At 30.8% G+C, this 11,672-nt stretch overlaps 2 protein-coding genes across 4 annotated transcripts; one reads left to right on the forward strand and one right to left on the reverse strand.

Annotated features, from left to right (window-relative positions):
• Positions 1-145: 145 nt before the first annotated feature.
• Positions 146-1,044, reverse strand: LOC111679216. Its single transcript, XM_023440745.2, has 3 exons — positions 886-1,044; positions 471-827; positions 146-409 (listed from the first exon to the last, which is right to left on the reverse strand). The coding sequence occupies exons 1-3, from the start codon at positions 969-971 to the stop codon at positions 193-195; spliced, it is 660 nt and encodes a 219-aa protein (XP_023296513.2). The 5' UTR covers positions 972-1,044; the 3' UTR covers positions 146-192.
• A 322-nt stretch (positions 1,045-1,366) lies between these two features.
• LOC111679228 (putative uncharacterized protein DDB_G0286901) lies at positions 1,367-6,172 on the forward strand. Of its 3 annotated transcripts, none has more exons than XR_006941401.1 (6): positions 1,367-2,297; positions 2,419-3,264; positions 3,388-3,591; positions 3,658-4,866; positions 5,244-5,924; positions 5,997-6,172. XR_006941401.1 is itself a non-coding variant. In XM_023440756.2 (5 exons), exons 1-5 carry the CDS (start codon positions 1,484-1,486, stop codon positions 5,471-5,473), a joined length of 3,303 nt encoding a protein of 1,100 aa, XP_023296524.2. In that variant the 5' UTR covers positions 1,367-1,483; the 3' UTR covers positions 5,474-6,172. The 3 variants fall into 3 exon arrangements, 1 of the variants encoding a protein (XP_023296524.2); XR_006941400.1 differs by having other exon boundaries at positions 5,244-5,646; positions 5,799-6,172; XM_023440756.2 differs by having other exon boundaries at positions 5,244-6,172.
• Positions 6,173-11,672: the final 5,500 nt, after the last annotated feature.

The following is an 11,672-nucleotide window of genomic DNA, read 5'->3' on the forward strand; positions in this document are numbered from 1 at the left end:
GAACAGGGTGTAACAAAATAATAAAAATACTTTAGTTTAAGAAGAAATTATTTTGGGTGATATCAGCGGTATATTTTTTCTAAATTTTGTGTATAAATTTGACAGAGTTAGTTCTAGGAGAATATTTATATATAGAGTTTGACAGTCTCAATATAAAATATTATTTATTAAAAATAATCATATGACCTCATCTTAGTTTTGTTTAAATTTTTCTTCATTTTCGCTCATTTGATGAAATTCTGAAGGAGTTTTAAAATAATCCTCCAATAATAATGATGTCTTATTGCCCAATTTATAAGTTGCATTATTCCAAGGACTGAAATTGTAATAAACTGCCGTTACTTGTCCCTTTTTAAATTGATGCTGTTTTATATTCATGGGTAGTTGAGAGTGATAAATTGCCAAATATCTAAAAACAAAATAATGATATTTTAATAGACATTTTTAAAATTTTTGTACACAAAACTTACTTTTCTTGATCCTTATATATTCTCAAGGGAAACATGGACACAACAAAGCGCATAACAGCATTTATAGCCATAAAACCAAAAGCAAAATAATAGATATCTTCACTACTCATTGCTAGAGTAGTATCTAAAGGCTCCAGTATTGGCTGATTACTTGCATATTGATAAATGGCAGCTGTACCAATTATAGAAGCTGTTATGGTGGAAACATGCATAGACCAGGCTACATATGATTCCATAGGTGCTCGATAGATTAATTGGTAATTTTGTGGTACTCTATCCTTTTCCAGATAACGTTTCTCTTTTTCGTTGCTCGAACGAGCCAGTTTTTGATTCAACCATAACAATGAAGGCGTTGTGCTAAAATATAAGATTTTGTGTTAATTGTTTTCGTCCAATTTGATTTGGGAAATATTACCTTATACTCCTTTGACCTAAGCTGTTGGTATTTGTAATTTTTAATACCTTGGGCAGGGAATATCTTAAATTTAATAATAAAGCCATTATTATGCGAATTATGTGTGTAGTAAGTGCGAGAGAGAAAGGTTATGTTTATTTGTTTACATTTTTTCGGCAAAACAGCTGCTTAAAAAAAGCTACCAGATTTACGAAAAACAATGTAAACAAACCAGCGGGAATTAAATAATGATTAATTTGTTAATAAATAAACACAATTTTTTTTTATTAGATTTTAACAAAATTTAATAACTTAAAAAAAATTAAATTGCTTTAATTTAAATTAAATTTTCTGTAAGATTTGCAAGTGTTTGTTTAAAATTATTAATAATTGTACTATTTTTTTACAACTTTTTAGTTTTACTGCTTTTAAAAATACACGTATTGGCAACATTTTCAAACTACAAAAGCAAATCAAGCCAGTGCTAGATAAAGAAAATTTTTATAAATAACTTTTTATAAATAAACATTAACCAAAATGGATAAATAATCATAAATCTATAAAAACAAAAGTTTTTAAATAAAAATAACACAAAAATGTTTAGTGTTTAGCATATAAAATGAATAAATACAATAATAATGGTAATTTCTCCAGAGCCCCTGTAGGGGACTCTTCAATGCGTTTTAATAAACGTCCACGTTATGGAGTAAATAATAGTGGCGCTAAAAGTTCGCCTAGGTTCAAACGTCAAAATCAAACTGGCTATCAATATTCGCCAAATAGAAATGTTACAACAGATCCTTTTCAGTGTAATCCATATGATAAAGGCCCCAGAAATTTTTATGGCATTTCACCGAAACGACCAAATTATAATCCACAAAAGAATAACCAGTCATCGTCACCTTATTTACATAAGCCTAACGCATCAGCGATTTCATCTCCCTCCTCCTCCTCATCATTTTCTCTGAATACCCAAAATGTTTTAAATTTACCACCAACTCAACCGCCACCTATGTCCTCAACTTCAGTGGCGGCACAAAATAGCCAACAGCAGCAGCTCACTCCCAATATGATGGATAATTCTAATTTATATGGATTTGGTTATAATAGTTATTATCCCACCAGTTATAATAACGACAGAGTTTCGACAGATACCACTTCATCATATGGCGTGACTGATGCTATAACTCCATTTATGTGGCAAACAATAACATCTACACCACCGCCAAAATTGCCACAACATCAGCTGCAGCAACAGCCGCCACTGCCTCAACCACAGCCACCACCTATACTACCTCCATTGCCAAGTGATGATAAATTGCCATATTTACCGCCACCACCAATGTCCGCTTCCTCTATGTCTCCTACAACATCGTCACCAAGTTCAGCAAAATTTAATTTCAAAAATAATATATCAAGTGATAAGAAAACTGGTAAGATATTAAAATTATTAGTTTAATATTTCTAAACTAGGGCCATTAAATGGTCTTTCTTTTAGACAGCATTATAAGAAAACTATTCCCTTGGGACTCATAACTTTTATTTCCATTTCAGCGGCTAAAACAATTGTTAAAATGAAAACAAAACGAAAAGCCATTTCGGAACGATATCGCTTAAGTAAATCCTGGTGCGAAGAAGATGCCATACTGGCCCTTAAGGCCGAAGAGTCAAATGCCAGAAAACTACAGACAGATATAATATTAATCATTCGTTTTCCTGATCCTGAACTAAGTCGTGAAATTGTAAAATGTTATAGTCCTGATATAGAATCTGTGCATTTTCAATTGAATTATGCGCCACGTTATTGTTTGGTACATCTGAAACCAGGAACAGATGTGGAGAAAACTATCGATGATCTATCGAAGGTACCATTTGGTACGGGATTTTTATCAGTGGAAATTAAACAAATTCCCTATAAAGTTCATAGTACTAAATTGAATGAAGTTGATCCTTATACTTTGTACGTGGGCAATTTGCCAACAACTATAGCATGTAAAACCCTAAAGAATCATTTTCCTGGTGCTGCACGTATTGATATTGGTTTTGCACAACGTATGAAATATACTCGTTATGCATTTATACGCTATCAAAGTGTAGAGAAGGCCATTGATGCCTACAATCGTATGTTGGATGCTGAAATAGGTGGTCGTACAATAACTATACGTTTTAGACGTGTTACAGCTACAACTGAGGGCAATAAAGATGGAGATGCTGAACATCTCGATAGTATGCATGATGATGAACTAATAAATCACACAACACTAGAATCAGATGAAAAAACTGTTGGAGAAAATACCGAATCATTTGATGTTTTACAGGCAAATAATACTGCAGATGTTGAGGAACATAACTCAAATGATGGCGTTGAAAAAGTTTCACATGATTTGGATATAAGTACTGGTAAGTTGCTTGTAGCTTATACAACTTTGTATACTGTCCTCTGGCAAAGTCCCCAAATATTTTAACATTAAGTAAACATTTTGAGAAACTTTATTTTAAGTTAGGAATATTACTTTCTTACAGATAATAATTCAACGGAAGCCGCTTCCACTGCTGAAAAAAATTCAGAAGCAGAAGATAATGTTTTTATACCTCTAACGTCGTCCACTTCAATTACAAGCACAATTGAGAGTTTACACAATAAAACAAAGTTATGTTTTTCAACTGGAGACAATTCAGCATTGGAAACCAATAACACTGAACCTCCTACAATCAGCACAAGTCAAGGTATTCCACAAACTATTAAGTTAAAGTTTTTAAAAAACTACATCTACATCTCTTTAACATTTTCAGCAAACAATAGCAACTCAATAGTCCCTAATATAAAACCAGAACCTGATATTGATCCGTCTGATATAGTTATACGCGATAATGCTCTAACTTCTCGCTTGGATGGAAACAATGATAATATAAAACAGGAGGAACAAATAGCATTATATGATGAATTTTTTGCACCTCCCAATAATCAAAATGATAATAATAAGGAAAATTCAGGAAAGTCAAATAATAATGATGTAGTTTCTTTACATTCAACAGCTGATGAAACAGATACCATGTCTACGGTATCGACAAATAGTTTAGGAGAGTTTTTACAAAATTGTCAGAGATCTCAGATGCGTGCCAATTGTATGGAAAATTTAGGACCGCCACCAGCTAAAAGAAATAAACAACCTGAAGACGTTTTGACAGCCACAGTTAAACAAGAATCACCAGAAAGTAACAATATTGTAACTGCGAAAGATTTAACACAATTTACTAAAGATACGATTGCTGCGGCTAACGTTAAACAGGAGCTTTTGGAAGAACCAAATGTTAGTGATAAAACTACTTCTACTACAGACTCTGCAAATAAAAAAGTTCCTAAAAGAAGAGATAGAGTACAAGCAGCAATAAATCCTGTCATTACTAAAAACTCCACAATATCTGCTAGTACTGACGATGTAGTACCCTCAACGGCATTGTTTTTTAGAAGTAATAGTCAAACTAGTTTAACAGTACCTAGCAATGACAGTGATTATGATGAGTTCTATGATACTCGCACAAATATATCATCCCAGACAACTACTAGTGTTGCAAATATTAAAAAAGAACCCCTTAACATATCAGCAAACAAAAGCACAAATGAAAATTGTAGACCTAAAGAAGAAAATGGAGAAGTACTTAATAGAAGAGATGTAAATAAAGAAAGTAAACTAAGTCAAATGAGAAATAATATAAGTTCCCTTACAACATCAAATACTCCTATTGATGAAGATGATTTAGTACCGGCACAAAATATTTTGGGCTCCTATCGGCCTTTTCGCAGTGAAATTAAAGAAGAAATGGAACATGATGATATATTTGCGGTACCCATTAACAGAGCAAATAATTTAAGCGAAAATAATTATTTGGACAATCTTAACAATGAAACAGTTTCGAATTTGACGTCTCTGTCAGATAGAAGTTCAGCAACAAGAAATGATATTGGGAAAAGAAGTACGGAATTTAAGGAAAATGATGATGGTAAGTTATTGATAAAATCTTGTAGATAGATGAGGCAGAGTCTCTCCGGTGAGTTAGTGGTTAGTTTCTAGTATGCTAGGTCAAAGGTCATGAGTTCAATTCCCAGTAGAGACAACCATAAATAAAGTCACAACAGACTAACCAACTAACTAACTATCTAACTAACTAACTAACTAACTAACTAACTAACTAACTAACTAACTAACTAACTAACTAACTATTTAACTAACTAACTAACTAACTAACTAACTAACTAACTAACTAACTTACTTGCTAACTAACTAACTAACTAACTAACTAACTAACTAACTAACTAACTAACTAACTTCTACAGTTTTTCATAAAATAATCTCTGTGTAACTATTTTCCACTTTCAGATGTCATCATCGTATCCGAAAACATAACGCCTCAAGCCAAGCAAACAAATTCAAATTCATCACTATTAAATAACATCATTTTCCGCCGTCATACGGATTTAGTAACATTTACATCGAAACCTATTGTCGCCGTAACAATTCCTAAACGTGAAGTTTCTACGCTAATACATCATGATAATCTCGATAGATTGTATGAACAATTAGATGCCGACTCAGACAACGAGTTATGATACTTCATATGGCGAAAAAAACAACAAACACTCTTTTAGTAACAAGGTGTTTATTATACATACTGAAATTGTGTAAATAGGTTGTAAATAGGGAAACGTACGGATATAATTCCCTAAAAAAGAAAAGGAACAAAAAAAGAACACAGATTCTATGTTTTTAAATTTTATAAATGGTAAGGATTTTTAATTTAATTTAATTACTTCTAAATATTAGAATTACTTAGAATATACATAAGTATTTAAGTTATTTATAGAAATTAAGGCCGCTTTTATAATTAAATGTTCTAAATTATATAAATTTGTGCAAACTTCTTTTCTATGGCAGCAAAAGAACAATTTATATAGTTTCACTTGAGTTGAGTCTATTCAGTCTTGTTGTATGTTTGTTGGAATCAAGTCGAATTAATCTGTCACATATATGTACATAAGAAAGTTTTGTTATTGGAAATCTGTAAGTTTTGGTGCAAAAATGGCTGCCACAAGATTTAAAATAATAACTACTTCGATTTATTGATTTATTTAGTTCTAGAACTACTGCAAACGTAAACTCTTCAGATTCTTAAACCGCAATCTAGTTTGGTGATGCCGCCATTACTTTTGGAAACCGTTCAGTTACCTATTAATAAGTCTATAGATGAGACTATAGACTATACTCTAGACTAAGCTATAGACTAAACTATAGACTAGACTATAGACTAGACTATAGACTAGACTATAGACTAGACTATAGACTAGACTATAGACTAGACTATAGACTAGACTATAGACTAGACTATAGACTAGACTATAGACTAGACTATAGACTAGACTATAGACTAGACTATAGACTAGACTATAGACTAGACTATAGACTAGACTATAGACTAGACTATAGACTAGACTATAGACTAGACTATAGACTAGACTATAGACTAGACTATAGACTAGACTATAGACTAGACTATAGACTAGACTATAGACTAGACTATAGACTAGACTATAGACTAGACTATAGACTAGACTATAGACTAGACTATAGACTAGACTATAGACTAGACTATAGACTAGACTATAGACTAGACTATAGACTAGACTATAGACTAGACTATAGACTAGACTATAGACTAGACTATAGACTAGACTATAGACTAGACTATAGACTAGACTATAGACTAGACTATAGACTAGACTATAGACTAGACTATAGACTAGACTATAGACTAGACTATAGACTAGACTATAGACTAGACTATAGACTAGACTATAGACTAGACTATAGACTAGACTATAGACTAGACTATAGACTAGACTATAGACTAGACTATAGACTAGACTATAGACTAGACTATAGACTAGACTATAGACTAGACTATAGACTAGACTATAGACTAGACTATAGACTAGACTATAGACTAGACTATAGACTAGACTATAGACTAGACTATAGACTAGACTATAGACTAGACTATAGACTAGACTATAGACTAGACTATAGACTAGACTATAGACTAGACTATAGACTAGACTATAGACTAGACTATAGACTAGACTATAGACTAGACTATAGACTAGACTATAGACTAGACTATAGACTAGACTATAGACTAGACTATAGACTAGACTATAGACTAGACTATAGACTAGACTATAGACTAGACTATAGACTAGACTATAGACTAGACTAGACTATAGACTAGACTATAGACTAGACTATAGACTAGACTATAGACTAGACTATAGACTAGACTAGACTATAGACTAGACTAGACTATAGAGACTAGACTATAGACTAGACTAGACTATAGACTAGACTATAGACTAGACTATAGACTAGACTAGACTATAGACTAGACTATAGACTAGACTATAGACTAGACTATAGACTAGACTATAGACTAGACTATAGACTAGACTATAGACTAGACTATAGACTAGACTATAGACTAGACTATAGACTAGACTATAGACTAGACTATAGACTAGACTATAGACTAGACTATAGACTAGACTATAGACTAGACTATAGACTAGACTATAGACTAGACTATAGACTAGACTATAGACTAGACTATAGACTAGACTATAGACTAGACTATAGACTAGACTATAGACTAGACTATAGACTAGACTATAGACTAGACTATAGACTAGACTATAGACTAGACTATAGACTAGACTATAGACTAGACTATAGACTAGACTATAGACTAGACTATAGACTAGACTATAGACTAGACTATAGACTAGACTATAGACTAGACTATAGACTAGACTATAGACTATAGACTAGACTATAGACTAGACTAAAGACTAGACTATAGACTAGACTATAGACTAGACTATAGACTAGACTATAGACTAGACTATAGACTAGACTATAGACTAGACTATAGACTAGACTATAGACTAGACTATAGACTAGACTATAGACTAGACTATAGACTAGACTATAGACTAGACTATAGACTAGACTATAGACTAGACTATTGACTAGACTATAGACTAGACTATAGACTAGACTATAGACTAGACTATAGACTAGACTATATAATTATATATTAAAATATGTACAGGATTATAGCGGAATAAACCTAATAATACTTTTGGTTAAGTTTATTTCATTTCTATTATGAAGTTTAATGTCTTATTGTACGGTGGTCCAAACATTGACTCTTCGTAACTATAAATAGTGTTATGCGCATCTCGTAAAGTTAAAACGACTGAAGCTGTCTTGTTGCGTCAACATTGCTTATTTGCTTGAAGACACACATGTCATGGTATATATTCATGTATTTTAGGAAACAATAAAGTGACGTGTCACATTCAAAGTATTTTGAAAATTTTGCCAGTCTTCATATGAATGAGCAACATGATCACCGACTTGTAACTTTAATTTAATTGTTTTTTTTTGTGAATTAACTTCTTTTAATGTGTAATATAGTCATAGCTTTAAGTTCCTTATTAAAATGTATGTATTTTAATTTATTTCACTTCAGTCTCAATAAAAACATGTAAAATTTATTAAATTTTATTCGGGTTAGATATTTTATTAACCCGGCAGAGCAAAGTATTGTTTTAAAATTTGGTAAGGATTATTCAAGGTAAAAAGTAAATGTCAAAATATATATATATATATATATATATAATATATAATATATATATATATATAATATATATATATAAATATATATATATATAATATATATATATATATATATATATATATAATATATATATATATATATATAATATTATATATATATATATAAAATATATATATATAATATATAATATATATACATATATATAATAATATATATATATATAATATATATATATATAATAATATAAAATATATATATATAATATATAATATATAATATATATATATATATAATATATTATATATATATATATATATATATATATATATATTACAGAGTTATAACTTCATTCTTGTTTAAAGAATGACTAGTATTTTGAACTCGAAGAATGTGCAGGATTTTATTATTAAATACCAATGGTGATATCGAACTGGATACAATCTTTATATTTAGACTTTTTTGTCATCTTATAGGCTACCTTTACTTTAGACGAACTGCCCAAACACGGTTAAAAGGCACGTCATCAATATATGTATATTTGAAACAATGGAAGGCTAAGTACAAACATCAGACGTGTCCTATATTATACTATATACAAAATCAAGAGGAATATTAGAGGAAATACCCCTAGACGGTTATCCGCAAATAGGTGGAATTAAGCCAGAAATATAAATATACTACCATCTACCTGACCACAAGACTAGCTTTCAAGTGGAGAGTTTTTTCACTTATTTTCTTCTTCCCTTTTTCCTAATTTGTATATTTTGCATAAAAATGTTCGGTTTTGGGGGGTATATTTTCCTTTTTCCCTCGTGGATCCGCGTCTGCTTTCAGTTATATAATTATATGTTCGTACAATTAGACGAATGTAGAGCAGTTAAATTTAAGAACATTTGCTTCTGTAGAAATTAAATCCATAGATCTTTGGAGTAATATTTTCATCACTTACGAACCTACCTGATTACCTAGGTAAAACATGCAATAAATTGAACATCGAGCGACAATACTGTCATAGATCCCTATGAACGATTTTTCCCACCAACATTTTTTAAGTAAAGAATCTGTATGCATCATTCTATCAAGATAATCTTACTGAATATGACAGCTTACCTTCTGTGAAAATGGTGTTTATGAACTCCAAAGAAGCTAAAAGAATCCAATTTTTTTAATTGAAGTTATATTTTTTGTACTGAAATTTTTTGAATTAAATTAATTTTATTTTGGAGTTGATTGATAAATGCGCGTCTACAATTTCACTTCCTAATAACTTCCAAAAAAAAGAACATAAAAACTACTTCCTGAGAATGAATACAGAAGTAGTGAATTTGGAATCAAATTAAAAAGACATCCCTCCTATGACAAGCCTGTGTTAAAATCATCACTTTTTCAGGTCTTTTTAAGTTCTTTCATGGAGTAAATTCTACTTATTTTTCGCTTCTTTGAAAGTTCTTTTTTTTTTTGCTGGGACTATAATGGGCTGTTTTGAAATGACTTCTGAGATACATCTGTAAAACAAGACGAAGAGACTAAGACTAAGCTTTCGGTTAAGCAACAAAGCAGTTCCTACAGCGATGTCATCGAAGGTGCCTACAGCGATGTCATCGAAGGAGTGGTACTGACGTCAATCGGTATGTTGTACCATATTAAACTTATATTGGTGTAGTATAAACAATATGATTCCAGAACTCTGTCTAGATTGTGACATATGTTTAACACCTTTTGAAATGAAGGGCAAGTCCAACTCAGCTAGATGCGTACCGGATTTAGAAAATATGAGCGAAGAAAAAGAAGGGTAGGAAATCGAACTCAGTTAGAAACTGATTTGGACAACCAAAGCGTAGAAGAAGAAGAGTTGGAAATAATCTAACATTTATATATGTATGTGTCGCCTAAACACATGTAAAGGGATCAAGTTAGTGTGGACCTCCTTCAATGAGATATACACAAGACACCTTATAAACCGAAGTAGGCGGGGCAAATCGAAGCTGATAGCAGTAATTACAGGATACTGGGTAATAGCCAGACACGCAAATCGGTTTGGTCTCCCTTTCAATGATCATTGTCGCAGTTGCAAAGACAAGGAAAAGGTAGAAACTGTCATTCATCTTCTCTGTGAATGCCCTGCTCTGGCCGAAAAGAGAAACCACTTCCTTGGCAATCACTTCATATCTAAGTTTAGGTTGAATGATATCTACAGATTTCTTACAGCTACTGGTTGGATCTAATGCTACAAATGCAACATCTGACGAGTGAAGTGGTCCGGTCAAAACGGAATCTCTTCGATTCTACTTGACAGTTAGCGCCTAGTGAACTACCACGTAAACCAACCAACCAACCAACCATGTGTCGCTCTGATAACGCTGCCACAACAACAACCGGTTGTTGTAGGAACCAAGTATAAAATCGGTTCAAAATTTACATAAACTGTGAATGCATATCAGAAATGCTTTGTGTATATTAGGAATGCTTATTACTTCTTTCGTCAACTATTGCAGATTTAATTAAAGAAAAATAAGAATTATTTTTATATATTTTTAATAATTTTTTATTTGTTCATTTTTTATATAGTTTTCTTGTTTTTTTTTTAATGTATAATACACAGTTTTATTTTTATTAATTATATTAAAATAACTATAAAAAATGTTTAATTGATTACAATAATAATATTCGGAGTTAAATATTAATTCCGACAAGAATATCGTTTTTATTAAAAAAAAAAAAATAATAAATTTGTTGACTTTGACATATGATTTGCATTAAAAAAAATTAAAAATTAAATTATAAAATAATAAATTGAAATAACTAAATAATTACAAGCTATTTTACAATGATCTTTGTGGTTGAATGTTTTTTTTTGTAATTTTTATGTTTAATTATTTATTTAAACAACAGTTCTTTGAAAAAATACTCTTGAGTAATTAAACAAGATAAATGTATTTATTTAAATATTTTTTTCTTTTTTTTTAAGAAAAAACTTAAACGTAACTGGTTGTGAAATGAGAAACAACAAATTTAAAAAAAAGAATGATTTTTTCAGATTTTTTTTCGTTTTACTTATAATTAAATAAATTTTTTTTACACACTAAATTACGTTTAAGTCTAAAGCTAATTTTTTA

The sequence above is a fragment of the Lucilia cuprina genome, chromosome 6 (genome assembly GCF_022045245.1).
Source record: "Lucilia cuprina isolate Lc7/37 chromosome 6, ASM2204524v1, whole genome shotgun sequence".
NCBI lineage: Eukaryota > Metazoa > Arthropoda > Insecta > Diptera > Calliphoridae > Lucilia > Lucilia cuprina.